The sequence below is a fragment of the Lupinus angustifolius genome, chromosome LG07 (genome assembly GCF_001865875.1).
Source record: "Lupinus angustifolius cultivar Tanjil chromosome LG07, LupAngTanjil_v1.0, whole genome shotgun sequence".
Taxonomy (NCBI): domain Eukaryota; kingdom Viridiplantae; phylum Streptophyta; class Magnoliopsida; order Fabales; family Fabaceae; genus Lupinus; species Lupinus angustifolius.
The window spans coordinates 110,716-131,679 of NC_032015.1; the positions used below are offsets into that span (position 1 = coordinate 110,716).

At 34.6% G+C, this 20,964-nt stretch overlaps 3 protein-coding genes across 6 annotated transcripts; 1 reads left to right on the forward strand and 2 right to left on the reverse strand.

Annotated features, from left to right (window-relative positions):
* LOC109353133 (zinc finger CCCH domain-containing protein 53-like) lies at positions 4,286-8,500 on the forward strand. Of its 4 annotated transcripts, XM_019595308.1 has the most exons (10): positions 4,286-4,397; positions 4,522-5,695; positions 5,798-5,977; positions 6,080-6,265; positions 6,365-6,456; positions 6,568-6,816; positions 6,930-7,074; positions 7,271-7,489; positions 7,629-7,707; positions 7,810-8,500. In XM_019595308.1, the coding sequence occupies exons 2-9, from the start codon at positions 4,716-4,718 to the stop codon at positions 7,690-7,692; spliced, it is 2,115 nt and encodes a 704-aa protein (XP_019450853.1). In that variant the 5' UTR covers positions 4,286-4,397; positions 4,522-4,715; the 3' UTR covers positions 7,693-7,707; positions 7,810-8,500. The 4 variants fall into 4 exon arrangements, with proteins under 4 accessions (XP_019450853.1, XP_019450855.1, XP_019450852.1 ...); XM_019595310.1 differs by having other exon boundaries at positions 4,286-5,695; positions 6,568-6,756; XM_019595307.1 differs by having other exon boundaries at positions 4,288-5,695.
* LOC109352176 (putative calcium-transporting ATPase 11, plasma membrane-type) lies at positions 10,277-15,284 on the reverse strand. Its single transcript, XM_019594040.1, has 7 exons — positions 15,098-15,284; positions 14,224-14,278; positions 12,162-14,107; positions 11,922-12,080; positions 11,385-11,556; positions 11,000-11,298; positions 10,277-10,747 (listed from the first exon to the last, which is right to left on the reverse strand). The coding sequence occupies exons 1-7, from the start codon at positions 15,269-15,271 to the stop codon at positions 10,439-10,441; spliced, it is 3,114 nt and encodes a 1,037-aa protein (XP_019449585.1). The 5' UTR covers positions 15,272-15,284; the 3' UTR covers positions 10,277-10,438.
* On the reverse strand, positions 15,688-19,802 carry LOC109353134 (probable glycerol-3-phosphate dehydrogenase [NAD(+)] 1, cytosolic). Its single transcript, XM_019595311.1, has 5 exons — positions 18,901-19,802; positions 18,395-18,616; positions 17,494-17,741; positions 17,212-17,351; positions 15,688-16,021 (listed from the first exon to the last, which is right to left on the reverse strand). The coding sequence occupies exons 1-5, from the start codon at positions 19,697-19,699 to the stop codon at positions 15,901-15,903; spliced, it is 1,530 nt and encodes a 509-aa protein (XP_019450856.1). The 5' UTR covers positions 19,700-19,802; the 3' UTR covers positions 15,688-15,900.

Genomic DNA, 20,964 nt, shown 5'->3' on the forward strand with positions numbered 1-20,964 from the left:
TAAAAGAATAGCTTTTATACCCTAAATAAGAAACAAAAATAAATCATCACATAAACTAAACCAAAATTCCATTTATTTTCATATAATTACTCAAATGCAATATCTGCACTTAGGTTTTCATCATTCCATACAAAAGAGCTTACAACTTTACACTCTTCAACAAGTGCAATTGTTATCCTAAAAAACAAAGTTTGTTATTTCAGATCTTTTCCCATAAGTTATTATGGGCCAACAGAAAAATGTTATGTTAACTAAAAAATTTAAATATTTATTATTATTGTTATTTTTTATTTTTTATTATTGATTCATGACAACATATGAAAGAAGATTTGATAGATCATATCTCTTTTCTTATTTTATTGTGGATTACTGGCCACTCATCTACATTTTAATGTTGAGAAGTTATGATGTCCAATAAGCAATTGGATACCTTTTCTTAAACACCACTATTAATTATCTCCAAGTTGCATTTTTACAAAACCATCCTACATTTTATATTCCATTTGATAGATATTGGACTCGTTTACTTTTTATTTGTTATAATTTGTTTATTTGATATTATAAAATTGTTTAGCATAATTTATCTATTTATTATTTATTCATGCATCGCTTTAAAAAAATTATGTGCTTTATATCTAGTACGAATGATTTAAATCCACGTGTATTAAAGGTTTAGGAAACTTCAAGCTATCTGAGTCTGTCTGATTCATTACCTGCAAATTTAAAAGGTAAAGAATGTGGTTAAATTAATTGCAGATATCTTCTCTTTATATATATTTGTGGTTAAGCTAAAGAGATCCTACAGAACCCTTAAATCAAAGAGAGTGCAAGAAATAAAAGGAATTAGACATTAATGATCTTAAATAAAGTTTTGTCATTATTGGAAGGAAGAGAAAGCGGAGGAATATTTGGGTATGATGGCATCAATTTAATACGCCAACAATTAGTGAGACCCCACCCCAACAGAAGTATATATAATTATATATATATGAGTTTAAAATTTGTGTACTGACAGTGTAATTTTTTTTATACTATCAGTATATCATCCACTATTGATTTGTATTACTTTTGTTTGAGAATCAATAATGGTTAACAAATCAATGGTGGATGATTTACTAACAATGTAAAATACACTTACAATATACATATTAAATCCTATATATATGAGTATGAAATAGGGAGTGGAGTGGAGGGGTCCATTTGCATCGATTATGAAGATAAGCGGTTATGGTTTAAATTGTAATTATTTATTTAACACTTAAAATATGTTTTCTTTGGTTGGTGGAGACATTAGCACACACTCTCTCTTGTTGGTAAATTGGCAATTGGTTATCTAGGATTAATGGGAGGCCATCATAATGATTGAAGAAAGATAATTGATTCATTATTATCCATCTCTAAGCTTATGCTACCTTCAGTTATATATACTTATGCTACCTTCAATTTCATTCTCTATGAAAAGGGTATCCAAGTAAACATGCAAATAATTATGCCAGGTGGAATAATCATCTATATATAGTCTTACATGCAAATCCACTCCCACCTAAATGCTATGAAAATGACCAATCCCCTCATGTTTATTAGTATTAAATAAAACCATGCAAATAATTAATGCATGCATTCCTCTCCATAATTTTTTTTATATTATCACTATTTCTTATGTAGATATTTCTCTCCATAATTAAACAACATAAAACACCAACAATCTTTCTCTCTTAATAAAAGAGCAAAGCTTATCCTCAACTTGATGCACAACTCAACATTGCTAAAAGCATCAATTTAAATTCGACTTAATTAGGTAAAAAAAAAATAAACATATTTTATGACAGAATCCAAGATAAACAGTATTACAAATTGAAGATTGTCTCTCATCCCTTGATAAAGTATATTGAATATCCTGTAGCTGCAATTAGAAAGTTAGAAAGGCACTTAAAGATACCAACCCAGAAAAAGGGAAACAGAAGTAGTGATAAAGGAGACAAAACAAATACAGAGAAAAGCAACACACAATTTTGTACTAATAAAGGTATTCCGGAACTAATACTTTTTAGAGTGTATTGTTGTGTCTTCTAACAAGTATCATTCATAAAATAACAAAGAGAATGAAATTAGGCCTTAGACATATGTATGTCATGATTGCGCATGAGTGCAAAGACCCAATGTGGGAAGGTGTACACGCCCCTCATCCCATTTATTATATTATCGATTAATATTTAGCAGCTTAGTTCAAGAAGAAGAATGTTTTATAGAAGGAAGAGTCATCGGAAGCAATGTATGAGGATGAGTCTCACTAGTCTACATAACATAACAAATACAAATATTTGAATGGGTTCCCACAAGACTAGTTTCTTTGAAATTTCTAAATATCCCTTCCAATAATTATGTATCCAATAACTTGAATCCATTTGTATCGTTTAGAAATACCAAAGATCTAGCTTGCTATATGTCTACCACTTAACCAATAATTTATTAAAAAATTAATTTTATTAGAGGATATAAAATTTAAAAAAATTAATTTTTAATACATATCTATATATTTTAATTTATGGCAAATAATAAATCTATTGAATAACTTCATTCATTCCATATATTTAAGGTTATATAAATAATCAAATATGTTATTCAATATTTTGCAAAAATTATACACCATTTTAATTCACATTGAAAAGTAAGTCAAATATAAATGAAAAGCTAGTGGTAAAAAATAGATTAATATAGTTGAAAAATAAAGTATCAATTTTCTAAATCATAAAACATTAGAAAAAATGGAATCACCATAGTAAAAAAAAGTAGGAATTGATAGGCACAATATCTAGTAAAACACTTAGTAAGTTAGGGGTAAACTTGAGATAGGTTGAGACGGATTAAGCAATTTTTAAACTCGAATTCGTCCCTAATTAGGATGGGACGCGTGAGGGATGAGTCCAAATTAAGACGGGTCAAGATAGAGATGGGTCCGAGTTGAAAAATGACAAACATATCAAATATTTAAGCATGCATAGTCAAAATTATCATAATCTGTACATAAATTTAACTAAAACTTGTATCTTACATACATCAGTATATAAACTACAAAAAACACAAAAAAATGAATATAATAACTAGTTATTAACTAACCCTTAAGCGCCATAATATCCTTCACTCTCGTCGCAATAGTCCTTCACTATCCAGGAAAATTAAACAATGAGAAAAAGGTAAGGGATAAAGATCATATGATAAGTGGTGTAAATATGTTGTGTGGACATGTAAGTGTGAGACAATAGATGTGCATCCGTGTAAAAAATACTTAATTATTGAGCTTTTAATTCAAATATACCGTTCAACTAATCACATAAATTGAGTAATACATTTTATGAGAAAAAATATTTGGGGGCATGTGGAATATAGTAATGATTTGATGGAAGAGAAAGAAAGAGTGTGCAAGTTTCAAGGACTTATTAATAAGAGAGATTATAAAATGATAAATTTGGAATATGAAAATTATACTACATTGATTCATAATTGTTTTAACTTTATATATAGTATAAAAATATAAATATTAGTTTATAATAATTAATGAGTGTAATATCTATGCAGTCTTATTATAAAAATTTATTTAAAATCACTAATATTATATAATTTAATTGCGTGTCAGTTTACTTTATTTTTAAACATTTTTTTAAATTTTAGAATATAATTTATGTTAGAAAATGGTGTTTGTTTGTTTGTTTTATTTAAACAATAGCACTTGATGGTGTTGCTAAGGCAGATGATTAATTAGTTAGTGGCAGATAGATATAGATATATATATCCCTCACAACAACACATTTTTCAAGGATTGGAAGCCATTGACATCGACAAGAAATGTTGGAGATGTAGATTGTCCATTACTTCACCAACAACTTATTAACTAGATGCAATATTTATGTGTTGTTAATTCATTTGTATTATTTTTTGATAATTCAACATATATAAAGATATTGTGATAATATATAAACTCATTTACGGATAGTGTATATATTTTTTCCGTTTTTTTAAATACGACAGAAAGGTAAATATATTTTTTACTCAGTAGCTAAAGTCCCATAAAATAATAACGTTAGTGTTGTAACCTAAGAGAGGTTTTTGAAAGGAGAGAGTGAGAAATTGAGAAAGTAGCAATTGATGTTTCACTCTTGTACTCCATCCATCTTATAAACAAACAAGTTAGAATAGATTTGAAATTAATTTAGGAAAAAAGAAGAGAAATGTAAGGAAAAAAGGGTTATTTGTTGATGTTTGTAAGTTTGTGATTTTGTTGTTTGTGCAAGTTTCTCACTCATTTTCCTTCTTTTTAGACAAATCCAACCACCATCTTATGTCTCTATCTTTTCTCTAAATTGTTTTTCCCTTTCTCTTTCTCTTTCCTTTTCTCAAAGGTAACTCTTACCTTCCTCCATTACCCTCTCCTATTAATCACCACACGAGAATACTCCTTTTAGTACCTTCACTTTCTCTCTCTTTAACTTTGCTTTTCTCTCTTTATCTTGTGTGCTTTTCCAGGAATATGAGAAAGAAACATACTATGCCACCACCACTCATCTCAACTTGTTAGTTAGTCTTTTGTGTGTGGTTGAGAAAAGAAACTTTACTTGTAACAAGATAGAGAGAGAAAGAGAGAGACAGGATATAAAGTTGGATTCTTTAGGGAGTGAATAGTTTGTCTGTGGAACTAAGTTTCAATCTTTTTCAAAACCATGGATGGGTATGAAGCCACTAGGACTGTGTTTTCAAGGATCCAAAACTTGGACCCTGAAAATGCATCAAAAATCATGGGCATGCTTCTGATTCAAGACCATGGTGAGAAAGAAATGATAAGACTGGCATTTGGCCCGGAAGCCCTAGTTCATTCAGTGATTGTTAAAGCTAGGAAGGACTTAGGATTACGCTCTAACTCTCCACCTTCACCTCCTACTCCTCCATCATCATCATCATCAGCATCATCTCCATTTCTTTCAAGGCAAAGTTCCATAACTTCTGCTTCTAGGCTCGGTGGGATTAAACTTCCACCTGCTTTAACTATTCCAAACTCAACATCTTCTAACTCACCTTCTTGGACTACTATGTCTGACCTTAACAACCCTGATGAGTTAATCATGAGTCCTAATAATCCAAACTCATTATTATCATCTTCCTTACCCTTTTATCATCATGCAAATGGAGGAGTGTCAGATCCAATTGACGAGTCCCAACTTCAAGACCAGCTTTCTTTCTTGAATGATGGCTCTCCTCACAAGAACCAAGATTTGTTTTACCCTCATCACTCTGACTTGTCATCAAGTCCAACTGGGGGTGCTGCTGACCCTAATCTTTTCCCTTCATATGGTTGGGGAGGGTCTCTTCATAGAAGGAGTTGTTCTGTTAATGATGCTTGTTTGGGGTCTGAGGATCCTAATTCAGGGTTTGGTTGGAAGCCTTGTCTTTACTTTGCTAGAGGGTACTGCAAAAATGGTACTACTTGTAGGTTCCTTCATGGAGGAGGAGGAACACTCGGAGATGCTGATGCTGCAATGGTTGGTTCCCCTAGTAAGATTGAGATGATGGATGAGCTTCTCAGATCTAAGACTGCTCAACAGCAAAGACTTGCTGCTGCTTCTCAACTCATGGCTTCTTCTTTTCCGTACTCACCAAAGGGCATGAATTTCCTATTACAGCACCAACAAAATGATTCTCCAAGGTATAAACTAAATACTTTCCCCCTTGTGAATTATGTGTTACTTCGGTTAACATAGTTCAATTGCTTAAATATAATCATATTTTGATGTGATGATGAATTCAGAGGGGCAGTTGCAGCTCTTATGATGAATGAAGAGTTGCACAAGTTTGGAAGATCCAGGCTTGAAAGGAATGATTTTTCTTTGAACAGTACTGGGATAGTTAATCCAGCATCAAGACAGATCTACTTGACTTTTCCAGCTGATAGCACTTTCAGAGAGGAAGATGTTTCAAATTACTTCAGGTTGTTGTTGTTGCATACCTTTTAAGTTTAAAATTGGTTATGCAAAGTTTGGTGATAATGGCCAGAAAACTAACTTGTATGTTTAATTTTGTTGTGTTGAAGCATTTATGGTCCTGTTCAGGATGTGAGGATTCCATACCAGCAGAAGCGAATGTTTGGATTTGTTACCTTTGTTTATCCTGAGACAGTGAAGCTCATTCTATCCAAAGGGAACCCTCATTTTGTATGTGATGCTAGAGTGCTTGTTAAGCCTTACAAGGAGAAGGGCAAAGTCCCAGACAAGTACAGGCACCCCTTCTTTCTACTCCTTTTGTTACTTTTCATTGCTAATTGTCTCAGTCGTATGCTTTGAACCGTGCTTATTGTTCTACTTCTTGTGATTTGCAGGAAGCAACAGCAACAACTAGATAGGGGAGACTTTTCACCTTGTGGTACTCCTACTGGACTAGATGCTAGAGACCAATTTGATCTCCAACTAGGTATGTTAATAATGCTTCTAAGTCATAAGATTCATTTTTATTGTCTCTTTCCATATTGGAGTGCAAGTACTCTTACTGTCCTTAACTTGTGGTTCTCTCTTGTTTTTTTAGGAGGCAGAATGTTTTACAATACTCAAGACATGCTGTGGAGGAGGAAGTTGGAAGAGCAAGCTGATTTTCAGCAAGCTCTTGAGCTCCAAAGTAGAAGGTTAATGGGTCTGCAACTTCTTGACTTCAAGAAGCAACACCACCGTGCACTTTCAACCGGAAGTCCAATTCCTTCCCCTACTCACTCTCCTAGTATGTTCAATCAAAACATTGTTTTTCCTCCGTTTCACAGCAGCTCAGAGACCCCACAGGGTATATATCTCTACCATTTTAATATGCAGTTGATTTCAACTGCTTTTGAACTAAATTTAGTGCTTTCATGGCATTCCAATAACTTGGTTACTATTTATACTACTTGATTTCAGATAATGGTTCTAGTTCAGCTCCAGCTAGTAGTACGGTATCAGTGAACACTTTTATCGGCAAGGAGGTGGTTGGTAATGGGGAGAATGGATATAATGATGGCAATGGCAAAAGCTCAAGTCATGAAGAGTGTGATTTGCATGAATGGTATAAAACTTATTCTCACTTAGAATAACCAAGAGGGTACCAGAATGGTAAAAAAAACACCTTTTCTGCATCAATATTCCTCTTTTTAGACCATGCCAAAAATCTTGTGCATTTATTCAGGTTTAGAAATTTTCCTAAATTTGATAGAGACTGTTAAAGGTGTGATGTATTTAAATGGTGTTATGAATAAATGCAGTTTGGAGCATAATCTCCCAGATAGCCCTTTTGCTTCCCCTACTAAAGCTGCTGCTGGTAATGACTACATGGCTGCCTTCTCCAATGGACCTAATGAGGCCATTCATTCAGATGCCTTGGCTGCATCTGCCAACTCTAAATTTGGTACCAGCACATTACTTCCATCACCATCTGCTCTGGACATGGCCTCTTTCAAATCCTTTAATTGCCAAATTCCAAGGTACCAAGAATGAGGTCACCATTTTTAAGCTTCTTTCCATCCAACACATGAATTTCACCATCCATAGAATCTCTTGACCTTTTTTTATTTTGGTTAAGTAAAGATTAAGAATTTTGATGATATATTGGTTTGGACTTAGGTTCTCTTCTGGACCTGGAACTATTGGCATGGTATCCGGTACTGGCGGACCGATTGGTATTTAATTTCCTGAGGTTAAGGTAAGTTGTTTTTGCTTTGGATGGATCAGTTAATATGCATTTTGTTTAGTTTATTAAACATAGAAGTCGGTCTGGTTTTTAATGTAGACAATATGTTTACAGGAATTAAAGCATGACCAAACAAATCTGTAGAGAATCATCATCACCACCAAGACTGTAGCCATCAATCATCAATACTATACTAGTTACTACCATACAAAATGCAATACTTAAAAAGGCAGTTTCAGTAAAGGATGCGGGACAGACTTCCCCTTTCTTTTGTTAGCATTATTGCTGTACCATTTTCTTAGTCTCAATATCTGTAGTAGCTGAATGAACCACAGGTAAAAAAAAAATAACATACAAAGAATTAAGAGTGAAGTGTAGTAGGAAGAAGTTCTGGCACTGTAATTTCCTCTCCTCTTTTCTTTTACCTTTGGTAGATTATGTTGGAACAGTAATATTAGTAGTAGAGTGGTAGGCCTATGTTGTTACAGGTATAATTTCTAGTGTTTGTACAGCTGAAGCATAAGCATGCACAGATGAAGAAAGTTATATAACTACAAGGCTGATTCATCTTCTCCATAGAGGGTAATTTGAAGGCTTATTAGAGTAAAGGAGGGGAATGTATAATTGTTAATCTTAGCTTGAGTTAAAGTTCAAAGTGGAAGATATATTATTAGCATTATCTATGTTGTGTTGCAACTTATGTTTTGTACTTCTACTTGGTTGTTTTACACAGTTATCAACCACCCTCTTAGATTCCAAGAAAGAATAGAGAAAGATTTAGCAAAGAAGAAATGAAAGCGAGGTTCTTTTAGAGTAATTGGTCTTATTATCTTGCCTCTCTTCTCTGCTATGCTTTTTTAATATCTTGAAGGAGGATTTGTCCTTTTGTTAGTGCAATTATTATTATATTTGCTTTTCAATTTTGTAATATAGTGGTGGGGTTAGTTATATATTTTTGGAGGAAAGAGATCCACAAGGCAGAAAACATCACATGGGGTTGCTGACACTGCAAGTAGGCCCTACACATTTATATATTGCCAGGTTGTGTGAATGGGTCCTACCCACCAGCACCAACCCATGTGAGTGATGATGCCATTCTCTCTCTCTCTCTGTCTGCATATATATATATATATATATAATCATAGTGGTGGTAATATTATATGAATGAATATGATGATAGCATTTTCATATCTGATTAAAGGACATGCACTGATGCAGAGATCTAAAAGTAGGGTAAGATGCCCACACGTATGACAAAAGTGGGCAGTTACTGGAATCTTTTGAAGTCTGTGAATGTGACATTAATATTTCACACTCCGTCTCAGTTACTGTGTCCTTTATTTACTTTCCCCTCTTCCAACTTTTATGTGTCCCTAGGTGTTTCTGAAAACTGTAATCTAAAAATGTTACTGTATCAGAGACCATATCCATATTGACCAAGCCCTTGAGCTTAGTGCTATTCTTAATAAGAGTACTATTATGTTTCCGAGTTTGTAAAGTATAATAATAAGTATATAAAAAAGTGCAGTTAACATGCATCAAATAATTGAAATAAGAAATCCAGAAGTGAAAACAAGAATTGTAGTAGATGTTGGAATGAAGTAGTCCCGAAATGAAAGGAAGGTGGTGAATTTATGAGGGAATGATGCAAGGTCAAAGGCACTATACAATGTGCACAACATGATTATGATAATGCTACCAACTTGGCATATTGTATTGGTTGTATTTATACAATGTTGTTATAAATGGATAGACAGGATTAAAATGCACATGGACTCGACATAAACACCTCAGCACCTGCACACCACTCAACTTTCAACATAAAAAAACAAAATCTACTGCTATGTATGTTGCTTGATTGTCAACTCAGATTTATGCAATATTTGTTGTCATTTTTTTTTGCTACAGAAGAAAAAGCCAAAGGACTACTCATGCAAAATTTTATGGAAAGAAGTTACATCAATCTCACATGACATCTTCATCAAACAACTCACTATATCTATCATCTCAAGATTTTTAATTGTGTGAGACAGATATATTCATAAAAGGCATGAAAGTGATTAATATCACTTCCTTAAAGAATAGCTATAAAAAATGGTAACTTTAATAACAGTTCCTTGAAGAAACATTATATTTCCCTACCTTTGTTTTTAATTTGCAAAAAGAAATGTTGCTCAAAAGCTATGTTAAATAAGAGCTATTTAAAATGCACACTTTAGATGATTCCTTAAAGAAGTATTATCTAAAATACACATTAGGAGCATGTTTGATAGGGCTTATAGATTAGTTTTTCAGTTTTTATAAAAAATAATCATATTTAATGATCACCTTTTTGTTTGACTACATACTTAGTTTACAAAGAACAAAAGCCAAGCCTTTATTCCACTACATATTCAATTATAATAACAAATTATATATTTGAAACTCTTCCTTCTACCAATTTGTTGTGCTATTGTGATATGCTACCGTTATTGCTACTAGTATTTTGATAGTTTTTTCTTCTTACCATGCACTCAGTTTGAAGTTGAATTTACAATTTGTCACGAAAAATAAAAGTATTACAAAATTTATAGGAGTACATCCTTTAATATCCTAGTTCAAAAGAATGAAATGGTAAAACAGAAATTTGAAGGCACAAAGAAAGGTGCAAAAAGTAAAAAATAATGAAGTTATAATATCTGCATGTATAGGAATTTAAAAAAATATGTAAGATATTACTAACCACATTATCTATATAAGATGTTCATGCAAGGTCTGGTCCAGTTGGGAGTTGTTGATAATGATGATGATGAGTGGCAGTGTAACTGGTAACAGGGACAGGAATGCATTTTAGGATAACAGCTACTAATAAACTCACTGCACCGATCACCACACTTGTTAACCACAACTCCTTGCTCAATGGAACTGTTTGAGCAAAAGCACCCAAAAACTCAACTATTATGGCCTGAAAGCCTATCGTTGAGATCATGACCATAATGAAAACCCAGCTGCTGAATATGCCTTTGAAAACATTAATCTTCTCCATGTCACGGCTATTTACTTCATTGAATACCTATATATTCATTTACAATATTAAATCCAAACACTAGTAGGCATGGTGTATATTTAAATCCAAACACTAGTTCCTATATTACTTTCTTTAAAAGAAGTCACTTGTAATTATGGGTCAAGTATGTAACAACTCTTGAACTAAGTAACAAGAAAAGGATTATAAGAATTTGCATTCATCTTTCTTATACCTAAAATCTTATGCCTACTACACGTTAGGTTTTACAGATGTACTGGAATTAAGCTGATCTAGTACCTGGCAAAACACAAAAGTGTTGAATATGACAGTATTCAGAACAGAATTAGCATCAGGTCCATTGAGCTTGAGAATCTGTTTCCCATGAAATTCGAGAACCAAAAGGACAATAGTTTGATAGATGCTTTGGCCAATTATGTTCCTCCACATGACCCCGGTGATGAATTTTGCATTCCTTCCAATAGGTGGCCTCTTCATCAGCCCATCATGAGGAGGTTCTGTAGCCAGTGCCAATGCGCCAAGAGTGTCCATGATCATGTTCACCCAAAGCATTTGAACAGCAGATAAAGGTGCAGAGCCTGAAATTGATTTCTGGTGTGATTAGTCACCCAGACTGAACAAAATATAACATGAAATTCTTTTTAAAGTTAGATCTATCTATTACCTAACAAGCATGCTGAAATAAAATTCAGCATGAGAGCAACAACATTAACTGTTAACTGGAACTGCACGAACTTTTGTATATTAATATAAACAGAACGACCCCATCTGGCAACATTCACAATGGTTGTGAAGTTATCATCCATTATAATCACATCCGCATTTTCTTTTGCAACCTAGACAAAATGTAGTTTTAGGGCAATGCTATCACACAGTATGAAATAAAATGAATTGATTAGGAAAGATATTAAGTATGCATATCAAATAATATAACTAGTGTAGCCTACTACATAAATGCTATAGGTGTTGTGCCAACCTAAAATTTCAGAATGCTTTCTCTTATGATCTTCTACACAGAAAGGTATGAACCAAACGCTAAATGTGATCTAGAGAGTGGGGTCCTATTCCAACTTGAGTACTTAGATGAAGATAAAATGCAAGTAGATAAGAGCACAAAATATCAGATGGAACAATTAATAATTAATGATAAATATCCAAAGGAAATCATGTATAGACTAATTAATTTGTGCCCATTACAAACCTCTGTCCCTGCAATACCCATAGCAAGTCCAATATCCGCCTCATGCAAAGCTGGAGCATCATTGGTCCCATCACCAGTTACTGCCACAACTTCACCAAAATCATTCCTCAAATGGGTCACTAAGGTGTGCTTATCAAGAGGCAAGGATCGAGCCATTACCTACGCGTTAAAGCAACCAATATATAAACTTACCATATTTGAAAAACATTAAAGTAAGTATCAATGGAACAGTAATAATACCTGTATTTTTGGTATTATCTCCTCCATTTGTTGATGGTTCAGTTTCCGGAATTCTTGTCCTTCTATAGCCACTCCATCTGTCAAGATGCCACATTCCCTAGCTATTGCTTTAGCAGTATTTATGTTATCACCGGTCACCATCCTAACAGTAATCCCAGCTGCTAAACAAGTCTTCACAGCTTCTTTAACTCCGGGCCTCACTGGATCCTTGATCCCAATAATAGCAATCAAAGTGTAATTATCCTCAGGGATATTATTACCTTCAGAAGATCCTTCAATGTCCTTGAAGGCAATGCAGAGTGTTCTGAGAGCCTCAGAAGCAAAACCATTGATGATTTCTGTGATGATCTTTCTTTGTTCTTCTTTCAATTCCTCGACTTTGCCTTGTGCATTAACAACTTTGTCACACTTTTCCACAATAATTTCTGATGCACCTTTGCAAAAGGCTCTACACTTGTTAGTGCCGTTAGGAAAAGTCACAAGCACAGACATCATTTTTCTGATTGAATTGAAAGGTTCAACCTTAACTATCTTATACTTCTCATTATAAGACTTAGAATCACCTCCTAAAAGCATGCCAAATTCCAGTAGTGCTGACTCTGTAGGAGTACCCATGACTTTGTTCCTTCCATCTTGCCCTTTGACAATCTCTGACCCAGTATTCTGAAATATGGACTGCAAAAGGAGATCAAATATCTCTTCAGAAATGGAGGGCTTTAACGCATCCTCGCTGTCCCTGCTTTTTATTGCCTTACTTTGTTCACAAATCCATATTTTGTCTACAACCATATGATTTGTTGTCAAAGTGCCAGTCTTGTCTGTGCAAATACAAGCAGCAGAACCCATGGTCTCACAAGCAGAAAGGTGCCTGACTAGTGCCTTATCATTCATTAATTTCTTCATTGCAAATGCAAGGCTTAGTGTCACTGCCAAAGGCAGCCCCTCCGGGACTGCCACTACAATTATAATGACAGCAGTAGCAAAGAAATCAAGAAGCTGAGATGCATCATTTAGAGACCATTTAGAGATGTCATGGTGAGCTATTTTCTCCATCAAAAACCTGCCAGTCAGAACCAGGAATGTGAGCAGAGCAAATCCCAAGCCTATCTTCCCAATAATGGTTGCAACCCCATTGAGTTTGACCTGAAGAGGTGTCTCGTCATCTCCCCCTTCATTGAGAGTTTCCATCAATCTTCCCCATTCAGTCCTCATACCAACAGAAGTCACTAGCATCTTAGCAGAACCATCTTGCACTGTTGTCCCACAAAGAAGAAAAGGCTTCTGTTGATCAACATTCACAGCCTCACTCTCACCAGATAGGCTTGATTCATCAATTAACAAGCTATAACCTGATATGAATAACCCATCTGCAGGAATTACATCTCCAATTGACAGATGAACTATTTCTCCTATGACTAGATCATAAGTTGAGACCTTTTGTCTTGTACCATCTCTTGTAACTTGAATGCTAACATTTTTCTTTTCCTTATCTAAATCCTTAAATTGCAAAGACTGTTTATAGTCACTGATTGAAGTGACAAAGACCACTAAAAGAATACATAGTATGATTCCCACTCCATCATACATACCTTTAGGAAATCCCTCAGTTGATATTCCAACACCTGCTGAGATCACAGCACATAACATAAGGATCATAAGAGTTAAGTCTTGCATTGCATCCCAGACAAACATCCAAAAACTTCGAGGGGGCTTCTCTGCATAGCGGTTAACGCCATAGATATTTTGTCTATGAGAAACATCACATGAATTAACACCATCTTGCAATGACACACAAACATGTCTGGCTAATCCATCAATTCCACCATGACTTTCTAAACATTTTCTGTCAAGGGATCGAACAATGGTTCCTATTTCATCTGGTTCAATTCCAAAACCAGCTTCCTGAACCTCTTTGGATAGCATGTAACCACCACTACGGCTCCCAGCTGTATGAGAAGGAGAAGCAACAACAAAAGAAACAAAATTGTAACATAAAATGGAACAAGCTAAGTAAAAATAGTAAATGTGAATGAAAGCAATTAAACATGTTTAATTTGATTACCGTTAATAAAATGCAAAGCTGCTTTTTGCACATAGAGAGCCACTCTTATCTTTTCCTGGTCAAGATAGTAAGAACGTAATAAGCATAATGTGTTAGTTAGAGCAACAAACAATAAATGCATTTCATGCAACGTTTATAAGAGTAAGCTAACGTGCTATTCCTATTCCTATTCCTATTCCTATTCCTATTCTATATATGCTTTCACCTTCCACACCTTTTTAATATATATAGATAGATGCGGTATTTTCAATTAAATAGCCGTTTCAGAGAGTAAACATGTTACTAGTTTCTTGTTTAATACTGATCATAGAATTCATAACATTATTTCACACCATTCTCACTTTACTAGAAACATATATATTGTAATATATGGGTAACCTCTCTGTGGGTCCAGACAATAAATTAATTTTAATGCTTTAACTGTTAACAGTAAAAAGAAGATGCATGGAGAATATATATGACCCCTGCCTTCTTATTTTGCAAGAGAAACAGTAGTAAGAACTGAATAAGGGACCATTCACCATTGCTATTTTATGTTGTATATATATGATCTATGTAGTATCAAGTGCATAATTTAAACATATACATACGTATGTGATTGGGGTATGAACAGATTTGTAATAAATTAAAAATTAAAAATATGAACAAAATTATAATTGTTTTGCTATTATAACATTGACAGTTTTATGATGGTTATTGGTTGTATGTATTTTGACATACAAGGATATAATTATAATCTTAAATTGGAGAATGAGTTAATATAAAGTAAGGAATGATTTGAATTAAGAGTGGGTGACTAATGTGAGGAGTTATGCGAAGTAGCTTATATTGCACGCAACAAGTTATTACATATAGAATTGTGATCTGGAATAACCTGGAGGTTCTTGCGCTTCTTTTCGGCCTGGGCGCGTTGGGCAAGATTGGCCACCATGCGGAAGCGGCGATGGGGATTCTTTACGACGGAGACGGCAGATCTCCATCGGAGAAGGGCAGTATCAGAGGGGTGTTTGGGTTCTACGCTGAAGTTATCTCTCAGGTACTTCTCCATTGTGCTTTTCACTCTCCTTCTCCAAATCAGAGAATATAATAAATTGATGCCAAAGAAACTTTCAAAACTCTATCCCGAATGTGGCGCCAACAACTAAAACATTTCATTATTATTTTTATTTTTATTTTTATTTGCTGATTATTGTGCCTCCAAAAAATTGAAACTGAATCATTCAGATATTATTATTATTATATTTCATACCTCACTGTTTTTATTAGATCTCACACTATTTGTGAGGAATATTACACAAGAACAAAAGCTTCCGTAAACAAAATAATTTATTAATGAATCTTATGAGGATTAGAGTATTATGGAGATTTACTAGATTGAATATCCTCGATTTAAGAACTCATTGTCTCTGTTAAGTATAGTGATTCATCTGTTCTTCCTATTCATCAATCATGATGCTAATCTAATAGGATCAATTAATATTCTCCACCAACATTCAAGCTGTTACCATAACAACACAGTTCAACTATTAAATTAAATTAAATTAAATCCCAACAAAGCTATGCTTCATGACTCCAAACAAAATGGAAAATGGAGCTGCACAAGTATATACTGAAATCTACATTCACCAAATGTCAAAATTAACTGCCAAATCTCATTATCAGACTACCATTCTATGTCTACTGACCAAGAAGAGATGGCCTGAAAAATACATGGCTTTGAGCTATCTGAATACGGTCACGTGGATCATTCATCGTCTCATCTCTCAATGCTCGTAGAATAGCCTCTACCGGAGATTCCCTGCAGATTCAAGGTCACCAAAACCATATAAAATGTTAGTTTCATAACTGAATTCAATTTGTTTACTGCTGTGAGACTTCTATAGTACCCCCAAGCCCTAACTAATAATAACCCTGCCCAATTACCAGTATTATACCTACTAGTGATAGTATTGTAATGGTTCTAGAAGCATGTTTCATGTTATAAATAGCATTGCCAATTGGGCAAGGGTCCAATAGTTAGAAAGTATACACAGTTAAGTAGTCAATCCCAAATAGCGAAGCGGCATACCTCAAATACTAACGCAGGATGACCGCTATTCCGACATTTAGGGAAACAAAAGAATTAATTTATACTATACACATATAAAGGCTCAAAAATATAAAAATACACAAATAAAACGCAACTCAAATCTAATATACAGCTGAGTAATAAAAAATTATAATATAGTAATACACCTCAGTCAATTCCAGTAATAATATACCTCAGTCCTCAAATCCAATATAACTCCAAGTCTCCACTTAACTAATCTCAGCCTCTAAGGCTGTGAAACAGGAGCAGAATAGACAAACAGAGTGTGCAAAGTGCAAACTGAAAAATAGAGAAACAAGGGAAGAGAGGGAACAGAATAGGATATCACTGCTAAGTCATGGTCGCCTGAAAATGGCTGGTGAACAAGGGCAGAAGAGAGTGAGAACGGTGTGGTAGGGCTGTGTTTCCTCAATCATGAGGGGAAACTGTGTTGTCGACCCTTCTCAGTTTCAGACCGCAATTCTAATATGTTTGGGGTGTGCCAAAAAAGACCCAAACACCCTTAAAAAATTGCCTACATTTTAATTTCGAAGGCAAATTTGATATTTTTTTCCGGTGTGTCCCTTTAACAGATGGCGGGATGCAAAGCACCACTAAACCACCAATAAACCCACAACAGCGGCTGCTATTGCGAACTGCCTCAACTGCAAATTTGATCTGCAACGCCCCGGGTATAGCGTAGCAGAACCACCTCCGCCGCATCACTAAACCGCTATACAGGTGCTATTGACTGCCTAGATACACAGAAACCTCCTATAAAAGGGCCTTATGCATTAACTTCAATAAAGAATCCATGGAGGGTATAAATTATTCTCATGTCACCAAAGTAAAGGTTCATATTTTTCTTTTTTTCATCCAAACAAAGAGGAGAAGAGAGTTAGGGTGGCAAAACTTATTACCTTATTATCAGTATTTTATACAACATCTTCAAGATGGGGCAAAGCTCCACTGGGGCGACAAGCTTGTTTTCTTCAGGATTTAGGACATTTAAGCTGGACTGACTTAGTAGCTCATAAAAGGCTTTAACTGCCGAGACTCCCTACCAGATGCAAAGCAAAAAAAACATCATTGATAAGCAACACTGTAGAAATTTGAATAAATTTTACGATCTTAAAGTATCTTTCTAACCAGAAAGAAACTCTTCAAGAACCGCATGTAAGTTGAATGACCAAAATCGATACCTGAATCATCCCCTTGCCCTTGATGCTGTCGCCCATTTCAAGGCTCAACTCTCCTTTGGCCAATTTTTGTCCATACCATGCATTACGCCCTTTCAACAAAGTTACATAAGTATCTGCTAAGAGGGGTCCTGCAAGTTTCTCTGGTTCTTCTGCCAATAGATGAGTAATAAAAATCATCTCTGATGTGCAGTGAGCAAAGTACACTGATTTGCTGGTGGCACTTTCATTTGTTAAAGCAGCTATCATTCCTGTTGAATTGTCAGTAATGAATACAAATTGCAAGTTCCAAATTATTAAAAGCACACTATCCGGTGGTGTAACAGAAGAGTTAAATAAGAACAAAACATCACCACACAAATACAAAATAATAATATCCACAGATAATATAGAGTACTCAGTCGTACTCCTATGTGAAAACACAACCTCCCAAGTCTCAAGTGAGCTTAAGTCCATGCAAACTGATGCAAGATTATATTTGAAAATTAAAATGCTATTAAAAAATGTTGGTATCTGATGAAGACAATCAATCATAGGTAGGAAAACATAAATCGAGATTAACTTCTAACAAACAAAGAAATAGATCTTGTGCTCCAGCACAAAAACTCTACAAAGAAAAAGGGAAAGTGGGAGATAGAGAATTCCCTACAACTATAGCCTATTAAATCATCCCTAAGCTCTGGGTGCACTCAATGATATTTGGCTGAAAAAAATACACTAAATTAGGCTCTTCGGTGGGAAAAATAAGTCAATATGCCATCCCCAATCTCCAGCAGTAGCAGCTTCCAGATGATATTTCACAAAAAGAGAATACAATAAACTCTTGAAAGAAAAAACAAGGAACAATAAGAATAGGAAGGAGCTTGGTAAGTGAAAATCCTATCCCCACATAACTAAATCTTACCTGCTCCAATAGCATATACATTCTTTAGTCCTCCCATAACTTCATGAGTAACAAGGTCACCATTATCCCACACTATAAAGTGGGGTTGCCTCAAAAACACAGCCAATGGTTTCCTCCATTTTTCCGCTCCACATATCCTAGCATTTGCATATTCCTTGTTGTAAATTTCAGAGGCAATGTTAGGTCCACCAAGATATAGAATGTTCTCAATGGGGACTCCAGCTGCAAAATATGATATCAGACAATAAAGGAAGTGAAAAAAAAATAAAACCATTTAGTTAGTACAATGATGCCAACAGGGTTTCAGGTTCCCACTTTGCTCACAAAGGGACTAAAGAGGATGGTTAGTCCAATAGAGAAACTACAAAAACTAAGAAGCTTAGCTTAGCGAAAAGCATATTACAAAACTAATTCTTTAAGTTATGCTAGATGGGGGCTAAATTAGCACCAAAGACATATTCAAATGCTGAAGGGATACGTTCTGAATGAATGTAAATGTGTCTTACTTGCTCGATTGATCATTAGAGTAGGAGTTATTATGCGTGGTTGAGGACTCAATTCAGCCTCCACACCCTTTGCCAAGGAAATAATAACAGGAACAGTAATTCTATCATTCCAATACTTGCTAATTTCTTCAAACACCTGACGCGTTTCGGTTGATGGCAAGCCGTTAATAACAATATCAGCATCCCATACAGCCTCCTGCAAGTTTGAGACAACCTTGAGAGGGCACAAAGGGGTATCAATCATATTCAAGCAAAACCCATCTTTCAAAATCTCATCAGCATAAAGGATCCTATCACCTAATCTGGCCTCAACATATTTCAAATATGCACAGCGCCTAATGAGCCTCCTCAGTACATCCTCCCTTGAATTGATGACCTCAAACAAGTGCTCAGCGGTGGCTCTATCAACCGTTCTTCCAGGTCTTCTCCATATCCTAATCAGAACCTTATCTCTTAAACCACCATAAGCCTCTTGTAACATAGCTGTGAATACACTACCCCAAGCACCAGCTCCAACACCAACTATTCTCAATGGATCACCATCTACCTTCCCCATAAGCTCACGAAGCTCATCAACTTTATTTTCTAAACTGCAACTACCAATTCCATTTAGGAGAGAACGATTTGAATGATTATTTTGGGTGTGAGTCGTAGATTCAGTGGTCGCAAACATGGTGGATCCAGATAAAGGGTGAGGGTTATGGGGTAATGATGTAAAACTAGAAGACCCAGTGGAAAATATAAAGAAAGGTGGAGGCTTTATGAGAGGAAATTGACACCCGAAGATAGCAGAGTACATCTAAAACAAGACAACCCCACCAATCACATGATAACAAACAACACTGATGTGGGTCATTTGTTTGAAATATAAAAAGGAAGAACAAATTGTGTTGTTTCGAAGGTGGGTTTGGTATTGGTGTATTTGTGTTGTTGTTGTGTTACGCGGTTGCCCAAGTCGTAACTGGGAAACCCTCATTATCATATTCATTATCAGATGGGAATTAACTCCAATTCTTCACTCTAAATTGGTTTGACTTCACAACTCACAACTTACTTTAAAATTCAACTCAAAATTACCTATTGGAATTCAAATTTTTATTAGGATAACAATGGGTCTGAATCAGTATGGACTCATTCCATTTTTTTATTTTGGGATTTGAAATCGTATAAATATCTACTCGGTCTACTATCCATAAATCATTGAGTAGCCAACGAATTTGCGTGTATTTGTAATCTTAGAAAATGTTTAAAAATTCTAAACAATATATATTTATTATGCACATCTTTTATATCTTAAACAATGAAACAAAATATATTATTTTTACTATTCATATGATACATATACATTTGTGACTTATGTGCTACTTTATATTTATCCGTCCATTTCAGTTTTAATTCAGGTAAGTAATGGAAAAAATTAATAATCACGAAGAAGGAAAAGTATATTAGAAAATATAATAAACATAATCATTATCTTTTGTTTTTAAGTAACTGAATGTAATATAAGTTACATGAAATAGCTAATTGAAATAACATTTGAAAAATATTATAATCGGGACAAAATGTTGCATTATGTTTTGTGAATTGTGAGAGTGAGTGAAAGTAAGATTCATAAAATGGCGCATAGAATACTACATTGATTCAAATACCAGGAATAGGATAGTGAGTGAATTTTTTTCAGTTTCAAATTCATCTTTATTTACTATCATTAGCACTGGAATGCTTTTCTCAACAATGAGTCAGCATGTCATTGGTTCATTCAGTTTATGCTTACTTTGCCATTGTTTTTCTTTTTCAACTTTGTGTCGCTTGCAAAGTCTCATTGGTTTTTTGCAGGCACTTGAATCATACACATCTCTAGTGCATGTTTGAAAACATGCAGCTTGTTGTTATGTCACTATATTCTTCATTCAAGGTTACATCATTATTTGCAAATCTAGAATTTGCATTAATTTAGTCTTTCAACATTTTAAGTGCTATCCAAGAAAATAATATTTATTTTATTTGAAGGCAAGCTTTTGTTTGTTTTCAGTTATTTTAACCTTAACTCTTGTGGGATAAAAG